Genomic DNA, 14023 nt, shown 5'->3' with positions numbered 1-14023 from the left:
ACAGGACCGCCCAAGGAGACCTGCAGAATCAACAGAATCATATCGAAAGCCCAAAGCCTGATCCTCAAAGTCATACAGAATTGATAGGGGCCTAGAATAGAGTCATCTTGGAAAAGAGGAAGAAAGTTGGAGGATTCACAATCACTGATTTCAAAACTTACCACAAAAGTGCAGTGACCGAACCAGGTGGCAAAGGACAGACATACAGACTGACGGAGGAGAGCCACCATCCAGAGATGCACCCGTGTATTTATGTCCAACTGGTGTTTGATGAGGGTTTCAAGACTATTCAGTGGGGGAAGAAATCATCTTTTCAAGAAATGCTGCTGGAAAAGCCAGATTTCTACATGCAAAATAACTAAGTTGGACCCCCCCACCTCACCCCACATACAAAGATTAAAAATGGATAAACATCCCAAACGTAAGATCTAAAACCAAAGTGTTTTAGAAGAAAACACGGGGGGAACACTTTCTGACCTTGGAACTGACAATGCACTCATAGTAAGGATGCCAAAGCAGGAAGATCAGAAGAAAAACATAAATTGGACGTCACCAAAATTCAAAACTTTAGTGACTCAAAAGACACCATCAAGAAAGTGACAAGACAATCCACAGGATGGGAGAAAATACTTGCAAATCGTGTATCTGGTAAGAGTTTGACATCCAGAATACATACAGAACGTGTACAACTCCGCACCAAAAAGACAAGCCACCTGGTCTGACAACGGGCAGAGGACGTGAGTGGACATTTCCCTGCAAAGTTGGACGATGGTCAGCACACACACGAAGAGATGCCCCACGTCATTAGTCATCGGGGAAGCACAAACCCAACCACAGTACTGTTTCCCACTCTGTGGAAGGGCTGTAATTAGAAAAGGACCCAGTGTTGGCAAGGATGTGGAAGGACTGGAGCCCTCAAACATTGCCCATGAGAACACAGAGGGGGCACCTCTGTGGGAACACTTGGGCGCTCTCCATATGCCCCCAGGAGTTCCTCTCCTAGGAATACACCCCAAAAAGGATAAAGGGGTTTCAGATGACCTTTGCAGCATTATTCACAACAGCCAAAATGTAAAAGCAACCCAGGGGTCCGAGGACAGGTGGGCGGGAAAACAAAACATGGCCCATCCATTCCGTGGCTCGCTCTTCCCCCGTGAACTGAAAGCAGGGCCGACCCCTGCTTCGTGGAAGAGCCTTGAGGACGTGATGTTGAGTGAAATGTCACAGAGGGACAGAGTCTGGTTCCACATATAGGAGGGACTAGAGGACCCAGACTCAAAGACAGAGAGTAGGGTTGGGGTGCCAAGGGCTGGGGAGACGGCGGAACAGGGAGGTGGTGTTTCGTGGGGATAGAGCTTCAGATCAGGATGATGGTAAAGTCCTGAAGATGGACAAAGGCAACAGTTGCACAATGGGAATGTACTCAGGGCCCCTAAACTAGCCTTAAAAATACATAAAATGGCAAATTTTATGTTACATAAATTTTCCCGCAGTTGAAAGAATTTTTAAGGCGCGTGGAACAGAAGAACACAGTTTTGGCAAATGTCACAGAACAACGCGTGCTTGTGATGATCTTTGAGATGCGCAGGGGACTGCGGGCACAGGGAGTGTCGGTGGAGCTCCCGCCCATAGGCTCAGGGCGGCATCCAGGCGACTCAACTCGAGATAAGCTTCTGGCTGTGCACACCTGCTCCCCGGCGGGGCAGGGCAGCTCCTCACCATGGCCCTCGGAGGCCTTACCCGCTGGACGGCCATGGGTGTGAGCACCGCCGGCCTCCCAGGGCCCAAGTGTGCCTTCTTTGGGCGTCAGAGGGGCATGGGCAGCTGCGGGCTGAGATGAGGACTGAGAGATGGAGAAGCATTCGCCCCCAAGCACTTGTCTGGAAAGCTCAGACCCCCAAACCGATTTCCCGCGAGCCCCACCCCACACTGGACAACAGGCCTCCCCAGAAGGCTGGCCCCTACGGCCCCCGTCTGTCCGAGGCAGCGGGCGTTTCTCACGAAGCCCCCACTTTGAAATGCCACGTCAGGAAAGATGGGGCCGGTCGGGTCTCTCTGGAAGCCAGGGGCCTCCGCCCAGAGGGCCCGTCGCAAGCCCAGGTGGCCGCCCAGCAAAGACCCTCTTCCCTTCCTTCCCATCTCACTGTAAATTCCTGCCTGCTCAGCAACACCAGTCCTACTGCGTGACCCTCCATGAAATCTGCCTTCCTCGCTGGTCACTCATGTCTGGCCATGTGGTCCACTGACGGTGGCCGCATGTGTCCCATCCATGCCCTCTGGGAGCTGCTGCAGAGAACCCAGCCCCCGCACCCACCTCAGCTCAGAAAGGAGGGGCCCATGGACCAGCAACACCCCCCCAGGCCCTCAGCCATCATCAGCCACACCCCACCACGTTTGAACTCTGGGCTCCAGCCAGGCCCGTGGGGGCCCCCAGGCTCCCCAGAGATGCCCCTCACCGCCTCCGGAAGGGGACCCCAAACTGTGGGGAGCCACCCGGCTCTCCCTCCATTCCTGAGGCCTCTGGGCACTCCCAGTCCCTGGCCCCTCCCAGGGCCCCTCTCTCTGGACCCGAGGGGCCACTACAGATGGGCCTGCCCAGCACAGACCGCGGCCCTACGCCGTCTCCTGCACACTTCTCAGACCTCCCGCTGTGATGGGGGGCAGTCAGCGGCAATCGCCACACAAAGCCGGCCGTCATGGCCAGGCCACCTACAGGGGCCTCCCCTGGCCATGCTCCACTAGGCTCAGACCCCCTCAGGTTGGCCAGAACTCGGCACCCGAGACCCCTCCTTCCCCAAGTGCTGGGTCCCCACTGTCCCCACTGATGCAGCTCACCAGCAACCCTGCCCCACACCCAGGACCCCTACAGACGGTTCCCCTGCCCAGCTGCCAGCTCTCCCTGACCACTCCTCCCCCTCAGACTCTCCAGCCCCAAGCAGCTTCCCCCCTCCCTGCTCCCAGCTGGGCTAAGTCTCGCTCTACCAATGACCTGCCTCCTGCAACCTCATGTCCCACTGTTTGTGTACGCTCCTGCCATAACTAAGCCGAGTCCTGGTGCTCTCCTAGAAGCAGCTCCTTTCCAGGTGGTTCCAGCTGCGGGGCACCCGCCGTGCACCTGCCCAGACTCCAACACCAGCAGGTCTCGATGACCCTCTCCCAGAAGCCAGATGGCTCTCTGCTTCCCGGGATACCGGCATCCACGGCAGAGAACATGTGCCGCGGGTTCTGACCCAGCTATTCTGCGCACTTGTGTGGTGTGTGGTTCAAGTGCTTACTCGTGCCTCAGTTTCCCCATCGGTAAAGTGGGCACAGCAGGGTCACGAGGTTGTTGTAAGGGTCACTGGGTTGACATGTACAAAGCTGCTCAAAATACTTACTGGCATGAAGACCGATTACACACGCGCTTGCTGATGCGCTAAAATATAGGGCTTCCAGCCATTCATGGGTTCAAGGACTCAGGAGAGAATTATATCCCCAGATAAAGATGATATATGCAAAAAAAGAGAACAAAATATGTGTATGATTCCGCTGAGTGTAGAGGAGCCAGGGGATGAATAGGACAGAGCCCCAGAGAGATGCTGGGAGCAGGGGTGAGGGCGGGAGCAGGAGCGGCTGCCCCTCCAGGGTCATGAATGATGAGCACCTGCTGTGGCCGTGACCCAAATCCCCAGGGACCTGCTCCCACGACAAGGAAACAGGCTTTCCGGGGCCTCGTGACGGAAGCACACAGCCCTCAGGTGTATATAAGCCCAGACACCCCAACCGTCTCACACACACACACGCTCACACTCACACTCACAGCCTCCTCCAGCCCCACCGCCCCCACCATGGCCGCGTCCACCCTGTCCGTCTGCTCCAGCGACCGGAGCTACGGCAGCCGCGTCTGCCTGCCCGGCTCCTGTGACTCCTGCCCCGACTCCTGGCAGGTGGACGACTGCCCAGAGAGCTGCTGCGAGCCCCCCTGCTGTGCCCCCCCCTGCTGTGCCCCCACCTGCTGTGTCCCCCCCTGTTGTGCCCCCACCTGCTGTGACTCCAGCTGCTGTGCCCCCACCTGCTGTGCCCCCCCCTGCTGTGCCCCCACCTGCTGTGCCCCCACCTGCTGTGCCCCCACCTGCCTGACCCTCATCTGCACCCCTGCGAGCTGCGGGTCCAGCCCCTGCCCGTCAGCCTGCACCAGCTCCTGCCAGCGCTCCCCCTGCCAGGAAGACTGCTGTGTGTCTGTCTGCTGCAAGCCCGTCTGCTGCACCCCTGTCTGCTGCACCCCTGTCTGCTGCAAGCCCGTCTGCTGCACCCCTGTCTGCTGCCAGGCCTCCCCCTGCTCAGCCTCCTCATGCTGCCAGCAGTCTAGCTGCCAGCCCTCCTGCTGCAGCTCCTCCCCCTGCCAGGAAGACTGCTGCACCTCTGTCTGCTGCACCCCTGTCTGCTGCAAGCCCGTCTGCTGCAAGCCCGTCTGCTGCACCCCTGTCTGCTGCAAGCCCGTCTGCTGCACCCCTGTCTGCTGCACCCCTGTCTGCTGCAAGCCCGTCTGCTGCACCCCTGTCTGCTCTGGGCCCTCCCCCTGCTCGGCCTCCTCCTGCTGCCAGCCCAGCCCCTGCTCCTCGTCCTGCTGCAGACCGTCCTCCTGCGTGTCCCTGCTCTGCCGCCCTGTGGGCTCCCGCCAGGTCTGCTGCGTGCCCGCCTCAGCCCAGAAGTCCTGCTGCTGACGGGGTCCATCTTCCCCAGGGCCAGTAGGCTCAGTGGGCACCCCCAACTCTCCCCCTGCCAGCCTCCCAGCTGCTTTAGGGTCTGTCTCTCAGGAACCCCTGTGACATGTGGATAGCACCCCCTCCTCTCAGGCCAAGAAAGGGGGTTCCCATTCAATTGAGGATGACCCCTCTCATACCCACTGCCTCACTGCTCCCAAGGTCCCAGTGGTCACGCCTAGGGACCATGTCCACAATGGAGGCCTCACTGGTCTCACATCCTCAGAAGCAGCTTGGATCAACCCAATAAACATGGCTTGAACTTAACCCTGATGGCACGTGACTCTCTTTGGACCATTTCTAGTTGGGCGGCTAGCCAGTCCCCCATTGAGGTGGGGGTGGGGCAGCCACCGGTGCCCTTGCCGCCCCGCCCATCCTCAGCCACACCTGTGCCTCCTCCAGGTCCCGCCCTTCGCTGGCCTGGTACAGGACTCCTGTCCCACAAGATCAGGGCCAGTCCCGGGCGTGGAGACCATGGCCAGGGCCATGACACCAGCAGCCCCTGTCCCAGAAGCTGGCCCTGATGGGTAGAGCCTCAGGGATGCAGCGGCAGCCAATCCCGGGCACAGTGACCCTGGCATGTCTCCCCCTACAGGGAGCCTGGCAGGACACGGGGTTCAGCATACCCTAAGCAGGGAGGGCGGGAGGATACGGGGCCCCAGCAAGCACCCTGGCTCGGCCACCCGAGCCCCCAGCCCCTCCTTCCTTTTCTAGCCTGTCTGCAGAGCCACGGGTCCAGTCCGTACACACAAGCCCAACACCCTCCCTACCTTAATGCCGGTTAGAACTCCCCGCTGCCCGACCCGGCACTGCCTGTGCCCCCTTCAGAGCAGAGCCTCCTGCTCTCCACTGAGACACCCTCCCCCCGACCTTCCCACATCCCAGCCCCTGCCCCTGCCCGGCCCAGGCTCCAAAGCCCCGATGCTGAAGTTAGTCTCTCCTGTCTCCTCTCCTGTGGGCCTATCCCTGCAGAGCCAGACCTCGGGCTCTAGAACACAGTGCCCTCCCGCCCCTCACTTCTCTGACTTTTCCGGGGCTCTTCACCCTGACCTCCGCACCCGTACCTTGCTATGTCATTGAGACCTTGGCTCGCTCTGCTGACACGTCCAGCCAGGGGCCTCTCCTGGGCTCCAGGCCACATACCCACCTCCAGATGTGATCCCCCCCCCAGAAGCTGAGCCTAGCCTCCCTGAGCTGAGCTAGCACCTTCCAGCTGGCCTCCCTGGGGCGTGGCGGCTCTGCAGGCCGGCTGGCTCCAGCCCCGGCCCCTCCCCAGTGCCGGGCTTGTGGCTCCACCAAGCAGAGGACTTTGGGGTCCGTGTCTGCCTCTCCCCAGGTCATTCCCCGGACAGCGGTCTCTCAGGGCAGATACGATGAGGACCCCAGAGGTGCCAACAGACCAGGCTGGGACAGGAAAAGCCACCTGCTTTGAGGACTCCCAGGGACCCGTGCACATTCTTCAACAGAGTGAGTTCTGGGAAGAACATGGACACTTTGTCCAGCAGATGACGATCCTGCAGAAAGACGATGGGAAGCCGATGGCTCAGAGGGGACCCCGTCTTCCAGGGTGGCTCACCATCACGGCAGTGGCCGGGCGGGGAGGGGAGCCATTGGCATAGGAGCCACGAAGACCAGGAGGGTCCCCCTGTCCTTGTGCGGCCCTGCCCTGGCCCTGAGTTCTGAGCGTGAAGAGACAGCACGGACCTCCCCGGGCTCAGCATTCGCCGAAGCGCGCCGCGGGCTGCGGCCTGTCAACAGTTTCCTGTTGCAAGAAGCCCCAGCGGGGTCCAGGCAAGGACCTCGAGTTCCCCAGAACCTGCCCCGTGTCCCGGAATTTGCTGTGAACCTCCCCTCAGGGCTAGACAGGGACTGCCCTCGGGGACCCGAAGCCCCGGACCCTGCCGTGCACGTTCTGGTCTGGACAGCAGCTGCGAACTTTCTAGCAAAATGCGTCACGCCTTTTCCAGCTTCGTGGGTACCTGGGTTGCGCCGTTCCGCACAACACAGCCTCGGAGCCGATTCAGCGCCAGCAGGAGTGGCCTGCCCCTGCCTTCAGGAGGATTTGGGGACCTACGGGCCCTGCCGTGTTTAAATCACATCATCCTCAGATGACCCTATGATATGGGCGCCCTGGGATCCCATCCTGCCAGGGAGGGGACAGAGACAACGAAGCCGCAGCTGTGGCAGGCACGGGGCCGTACAGAGAAAACAGGGCCCACTGTGGGGTAGGGCACACAACAGCCCCAGAGACAGCTGCACCTGAATCCCAAACCTGCGCACGTGACCTTGTGAGGAAAGAGGTCTTGGCGGGGTGACTGCAATGGCTGCTGCCCCGGGCAGACGATCCCAGGCCAGCCAGGGGGTCCTAGACGCCAGCACAGGTGTCCTCACACCAGAGAGGTGGGGCTCCCTCCTCCTTTTCACGCAGACGAGGAGGAGGCGACATGACCACACGTGACCGCACGCCAGGGAGGCCGGAGCCACCAAGCTGGAGGGGGCAGGAGGGACCTCCTCCTTCCACAACCTTCCGAGGGGGCGCGGCCCTGCCCACTCCCCGATCTCGGCTCAGCGGAGCCAGCTGCATACCACCGGCCTCCAGAACTGTGGAGACGAACGTTTTGTTGTTTTAAAGCATCAAGAGTGTGACCACGGGTCAGAACAGCCACAGGAAACAAACGTACACATTTGGTCAAAGCTGTGACAAGCAGAGCTTTTGTGATTTCTAAGTATTCTGTTTAAAAGTGTCACTGAGACAGCGTAAGATAATAATCGCAATAAAAGAAATCCACTGCCCTGTAGGAATCGGGTCCAGCCGTCCCCGAATGCACTTGCGCGCGTGTGTGTGCGTGTGTACGTGTGTGCGTGTGCGCGTTTGTGTGCAGCCTCTGAGAGTCCGCCTACTGTCCCAGTCACGCCAGACACCTCGGCAGGGCTGTTGGACCCCTCCACAGCGGCTGAGACATCACAGACCCCCCGCGTGCTGCCTCGCTGTCACCCTGAGCCTCCACAGGCCCCGGCACCTGCTACCTGTCCGTTTTCCTGTCCTCTACTCCAGCCAAGACCCCGTCCCACCCTTGCCCCACTCCTCCCATCCCCGTGCCTGGTACGAAGAACCTTGAAGTCACTGTTTCCTGGACACTGAGTGTCCCACAGAGGTGTCCCAAGGGCTCATGGACAGCTTCAGCCTCCAGGGCAAAGGTGTGGGGACCCTGAGTGACAGAGGGAGGGAGCTGGGACAGGAGGCAGAAGGAAATGCAGCAAGACACCCAGTAGGACAGCCACAGCGGGGAAGCCGGAGGGGGGCCAGCCTGGAGCCAGCCTGCGGAGCGGGGGGGCACGAGGGGGGGCAGCCTCTTGCTCAGCCCCACCATGCCGACCATGTGGTCAGAGCCACCAGGGTCCTGAGAGCCCACAGGTTAGAAAGAGACCTGCCCCGAGCATGATGGTGGCCTGGCCAGGCACAGGCCCACCCCCGCCACTGCCTACACACGTCACCCTGGCACAAAGCCAGCTCATCCCCCGGCCAAGCCGGGGTCCGAGGCAGGGACAGCCAGCCCTAACCTCGGGCAGAGCCCCCCAGGTATCACCAGCCTCCCCTCATCTCTGTGGACTTGGTGACAAACACAGAAGCACGGGGATCACATGCCCCAGAGATGGGCTCCCACACTAGGAGCTATTCCTGGGGTCAGAATGCCAGTCACCACACCCCAAGGCCAGTGTCCAGGGGCTGGGAGACCCCCTCCCACGCTACACCCACCTGCCCAGCTCCCCCCTGCCTGGTACTCGCATGGCCCCTCAGCAGACTCAGCCAGGACCCAACACTTGTGCAGACTTTTACGAGCTGGATGGCATCTTCTGGGAAAATAAACCAGCGCTAATGAGGGGTCCCTGGGAGCCAGCCGCAGCACCAGCAAGGAAGAGGCGGTGTCCTGAGCCTCTGTGGGGAAAACACGCAACCCAGAAGAGGGCTATAAAAGTGAGCCCGAGTGCCTCACACACACACACACACACTCACTCACACACTCACACTCACACTCACACTCACAGCCTCCTCCAGCCCCACCGCACCACCATGGCCGCGTCCACCCTGTCCGTCTGCTCCAGCGACTGGAGCTACGGCAGCCGCGTCTGCCTGCCCGGCTCCTGTGACTCCTGCCCCGACTCCTGGCAGGTGGACGACTGCCCAGAGAGCTGCTGCGAGCCCCCCTGCTGTGCCCCCCCCTGCTGTGCCCCCCCCTGCTGTGCCCCCCCCTGCTGTGCCCCCACCTGCTGTGTCCCCCCCTGCTGTGCCCCCACCTGCTGTGACTCCAGCTGCTGTGTCCCCACCTGCTGTGCCCCCACCTGCTGTGCCCCCACCTGCTGTGCCCCCACCTGCTGTGTCCCCACCTGCTGTGACTCCAGATTCTGTGCCCCCCCCTGCTGTGCCCCCACCTGCTGTGCCCCCACCTGCTGTGCCCCCACCTGCTGTGACTCCAGATGCTGTGTCCCCACCTGCTGCGCCCCCACCTGCTGTGACTCCAGCTGCTGTGCCCCCACCTGCTGTGTCCCCACCTGCTGTGACTCCAGATTCTGTGTCCCCACCTGCTGTGCCCCCCCCTGCTGTGCCCCCACCTGCTGTGTCCCCCCCTGCTGTGCCCCCCCCTGCCTGACCCTCATCTGCACCCCTGCGAGCTGCGGGTCCAGCCCCTGCCCGTCAGCCTGCACCAGCTCCTGCCAGCGCTCCCCCTGCCAGGAAGACTGCTGTGTGTCTGTCTGCTGCAAGCCCGTCTGCTGCACCCCTGTCTGCTGCACCCCTGTCTGCTGCACCCCTGTCTGCTGCAAGCCCGTCTGCTGCACCCCTGTCTGCTGCCAGGCCTCCCCCTGCTCAGCCTCCTCATGCTGCCAGCAGTCTAGCTGCCAGCCCTCCGGCTGCAGCTCCTCCCCCTGCCAGGAAGACTGCTGTGTGTCTGTCTGCTGCAAGCCCGTCTGCTGCACCCCTGTCTGCTGCAAGCCCGTCTGCTGCACCCCTGTCTGCTCTGGGCCCTCCCCCTGCTCAGCCCCCTCCTGCTGCCAGCCCAGCCCCTGCTCCTCGTCCTGCTGCCGCCGGTCCTCCTGCGTGTCCCTGCTCTGCCGCCCTGTGGGCTCCCACCAGGCCTGCTGCGTGCCCGCCTCGGCCCAGAAGTCCTGCTGCTGACAGGGCCCGTCTCCCCCGGGGCCAGTAGGCTCAGTGGGCACCCCCAGCTCTCCCCCTGCCTCCTTCAGGATCTAACCCAGCACAAGTACTGGTGTGTGTGTGGCACAAACCATCTTCGGACCCCAGTAACCAGGGCAGAGACCGCCTGCAGCCTCCGCACCACGCCAAGATGAACCTGACACAGCCCTCCCCGCTCTTGACCTGGGGCCTCCTGCCCCATCTCTGCCCCTCCTGAAAGCAGTCTGCCTCCTCCCCGCCCACACCTGAGCTAACTGAACACACTTGCAGGGATGCTGGGTGGCCCCGTCGGCCAAGACTCTGCCTCTGATTTCAACTCAGGTCCTGGTGTCAGGGTCCTGAGATCGAGCCACACTTTGGGCTCTGCACCCAGCAGGGGGTCTGCTTGGGTTCTCTCCCTCCCTCTGCCCCTCCCCCCCCAAATCAATGACCAGTCTTGCATCGTGGCCTCTGTTGGTCCCCTCTCGCAGCCTGGCTTTGCTCGTGGTTCCCTTCCTGCAGACTAACAATCCCGACTTCAGCAATCCTGCTGACAAGCCTGTATCAGGAGCGTTTCCAACGGCACTGAGCTGAGGCCCACGCTGGGGGTCCCCATCCGGCACTCCACACAACTCTGTGGTGGCCCCCCTGAGTGTTCGGGACGCAGGTGGCCACAGCCTCCTGGACAGCAGACCCCTGGGTGAGAGGGCCCCGTTGCCCCAGGCCTCTGTCTCCCCAGTCAGTCTGGCACTAGGAGGCTGGGTCCAGGTTCACTTCTGGGCGAGGAGGACGCTGGGCCAGGGCCTAACCAGGGCCACAGCAGGGGTGGAACATTTCTGCGGACCGCCGGCTTCCCTCTGCCTCCCCTTGAACTTCAGGGTTTTTATTCCAAGGTCTGGATCCTGCCCATCTCTGCCGACACAGGCCAGGGACGCGTTCTGTCCCCGGCCCCAGGCCCAGCCTGGAGTGGAAGAGATCAAGAGGAAGATGCTGGAGGATAAGTGACTTTGAGGGTCCATGCTGATGTCTGAGGCCCAGGCCTGCCACCCTCTGGGGATTTTCCATCAAGGCCAGTCTGGATGGGGCCCCCACCTTTCCTGAAGCTTCCTGAACCCAGGCCCCACTCCTAGACAGAGTCACGTCCTAACCTACATCCCCCTGTCTCCATTCTCCCCAGGGCTCCCTCCAGCTCTAGATCTTGGCCTGTTACTAGCACACCACCCCCCTCCCAGGAGGCCATGAGATGCCACAAGCCATTCCCCAAAGGGAGGAGGTCGACAGTGAATGCATCCCTTAGATAAGCCTTCCCACAGTTACAACCGGGTCGTGTGAATGGCGGAGGACAGACTCGTGTCCTACAGTCCCCCTCCCACATTCTGGAGCTGCCCAGGCAGGTGGGAGTCCTTCCCCTGCTTCCCTGGGGCCTCTGCCCCTGCCCTCGTGAGACCCTGCTAGGGAAGAGAGCGTGTGAGAAATCAATTCTCCCTGCAGTTATGGGGCCAGAAACCCCCGGGACTCTGCCCACCATTACCTCCTCTACAGCTTCAGCAGCTCCCAGCAGCCAGCTTCTCCTGCCCCCAAACCCCGGTGCCCCGGGGACACCCCACCTGTGTGCTTTAACCTGCTGATGAAACCCAAGACCCTTGCTGGAAACAGGTATTGAAATGTGTCCAACACAACACTTAGATTTCGAGGGGAGATGAGTGTGTGAAAACAGTTATCAAAATACTTTTAAAGCAAGTGATGCTGTGAGAAGCTCGCTTTCCCACGAGGGCTCTAACAAAGGGGGCAGCGGGTTCTCGTGCAGATGGGAGCGGGAGGCACACTTGTAACGGGAGGCAGGATGCCGGTGGCTTCGTGGGCACCCGACGGGGGGCGCTGCAGGTGTGGCAGCCTGCCTTACCTCCGCCTCCCTCCCGGGGCGTGGGGGGTGGGGGATGGGGGCTGCGTCAGAGTTAGGAAACATTCAGGGCCCTAAATTCCGACCCCCAACACGGGGGGGAGCCCACTGCTCACCGGGAGCACACACCCGGCCAAGAGCACCACTTTAACCAGAAAGGAGCCCCAAAAGCCGAGCGGCCTGCACGCGGGTGCCTCTGGCTCTGCAGGGACATCACTGGCACTCTGTCACCAGCACTGGGGCCCTTTCCCCGGGGTGACCCCAGACACGCGTCAAGGGGCCCTCAGCCTGCTGCCCTGGCCGGTCAGCCGCAGCCCTGCGCCAGGTGCCGCCCCGGGACGTCCTACACCTGGGCCCGCAAAGGCCCAGCGGAGCCTCCACCTCAGTGAGACAAATGTCATCAGTGGGGGTCGCCCCGGTTCTCCCCGCCGCGCAGGGTCATAGTCGCGCACACACTCGCGGGCGCGCACACGCGCACACGCGCGCACACGCGATCACATGCACACATTCACACTCGCGGGCGCTCACGCCGCCGGCCCCGCCCGTCCTCCCGCGCTGCCCGGGTCTGAGTCCACCCGGCCCCTGCCGCCCGCCCCCCACCCCCGTCGTCCGGGACCCGGAGGCACCGCAGGGTACCCGCTTCCACGGCCGAACTCCCCCGCTCTCCGCCTGGGGAGCAAGGGGGGCACCGGCGGGGGCGGCAGAGGGGCCGCGGAGGGGCTCGCTCGCTCGCTGAGCCCCAGGCCCGCAGGCGCCTTCGGGCGGATCCGAGGGGTTAGGAGGCGGAGGGCGGTGTCCAGGGACCAGGTCCCCAACGCTCCCCCAGACTCAGGACGCGGAGAGAAGGGGACGCTCTACAGCCAGGAGCTCTGAATCCACCAGGCGCGCGGGGGGCGGGGCGGGGGCGGGGCCAACGGGGCGGGGCCAACGGGGTGTGAAGGAGGGGAGGGGCTAGCGGGGGCGGGGCTAACGGAGCGGGAAGGGAGGGGAGGGGCTAACGGGGGAGGGAGGGGGCGGGGCACCCGAGCTGGCGGGTCGGGCGAGCGCGGGAGGGGTGGGCCGCAGGAGACCGTCCACACTGGAAGCCCGGGGGGCACTCGCCGGCCTTACTGCGGGAACGGCCCGCCGCGGACACAGATCCAGACCCGGGACCCGACGCGGCGCACGAGGTTCCGGTTAAAAGGAACCGACTTTGCTTCCTAACGTTTGTGCAGACGAAAAGTGCCGAAGGGTCTTTAGAAACGAGCGTCAGGGGACGGCCCGGCCCCCGTGGGACGCCCGGGTTGGGGCACGGCCTCCTCTGCTGCGGGAGCGCGGGGGGTGCTTGCCTCTGGGGTGCGCGTGGGAGGGACGAAGGCGAGGAGTGCGGCGGGGTCTCCGGCGGAAGACGAGTCGCCGAACCTGCACCTGCACCCGAAAAGCCTCATTCCGACCCGTGCAGAGACAGGGCCCCCCGCTGCTACCAGCTCCCAGCCCCGGAGGGCCCCCGCTGCCCAGCGCCCAGCGAGGCTGGCCTGGGGGTGCGGAGCCCAGACTGGACTGGGGCTCCGGCTGCTCGCACCCCGCCCGGAAGGCCCCGCACCCCGCGGACCGCGCGTTCCCGGCTGAGCGGTAGGCCGCCCAGGGCGCTGGACCCAGGGCCGCGGGACACAGACGCGGTCTCCCGGTGCAGGAGGGTGAGAGGCTCCCGCCTGCTCACGGGAGCCGCCGGGAGAGGGCGTCGTGCCCGCAGGAACCCACGCGAGGGCCTCCCGGAGGGGCAGGGGTTCCCCGGGGCTCCCAGCTGGGAAGCACCCCTCCTGCAGGCTTCCCGCGAAGAAGCCTGAGGACAAAGTCGGTGACTCCTGAGAGCAGCCCAGCGGTCGGGGGAGGGCTTCCTGCCCCCCAAACGCCAAAGAAGCCTGATGCTGCCCCCTGGGCCCCCTCCCCCTGACCCTACACCCCCACAAAGCTTTGAAAATGCAGATCTGTTTCCTTGTGCTGTGGGTCCTTTCTGCAGGCGTGAAGGGCTCCCCCCAGGCACCCCACCCGAGAGGTCTGACCACCCCATCCACTCCTGCATCCAGGCCTCTGGGGTCCCCCACGGTTCCCCAGAAGGTCTCCTGCTCTGAGCACCTTCCCCAGGCCCCTCCAGTGCTGGGGGAGGTGGCGGCCGCTGGGCCTCTGTGGGCTGGCGGGGCAGTGGTCTGAGCGAGGGGTGGGCTGCACCAC

General features: G+C 63.0%; 2 protein-coding genes across 2 annotated transcripts; both read left to right on the top strand.

Moving 5' to 3' along the window:
- Nucleotides 1-3817: 3817 nt before the first annotated feature.
- On the top strand, nucleotides 3818-4703 carry LOC125093387 (keratin-associated protein 10-12-like). Its single transcript, XM_047718441.1, has 2 exons — nucleotides 3818-3956; nucleotides 4062-4703. Exons 1-2 carry the CDS (start codon nucleotides 3828-3830, stop codon nucleotides 4701-4703), a joined length of 771 nt encoding a protein of 256 aa, XP_047574397.1. The 5' UTR covers nucleotides 3818-3827.
- A 4111-nt stretch (nucleotides 4704-8814) lies between these two features.
- Nucleotides 8815-9915, top strand: LOC125093404 (keratin-associated protein 10-12-like). Its single transcript, XM_047718478.1, has 2 exons — nucleotides 8815-9007; nucleotides 9383-9915. The coding sequence occupies exons 1-2, from the start codon at nucleotides 8815-8817 to the stop codon at nucleotides 9913-9915; spliced, it is 726 nt and encodes a 241-aa protein (XP_047574434.1).
- Nucleotides 9916-14023: the final 4108 nt, after the last annotated feature.

The sequence above is a fragment of the Lutra lutra genome, chromosome 1 (genome assembly GCF_902655055.1).
Source record: "Lutra lutra chromosome 1, mLutLut1.2, whole genome shotgun sequence".
Taxonomy (NCBI): domain Eukaryota; kingdom Metazoa; phylum Chordata; class Mammalia; order Carnivora; family Mustelidae; genus Lutra; species Lutra lutra.
This window is presented reverse-complemented; position numbering and strand designations above follow the sequence as displayed.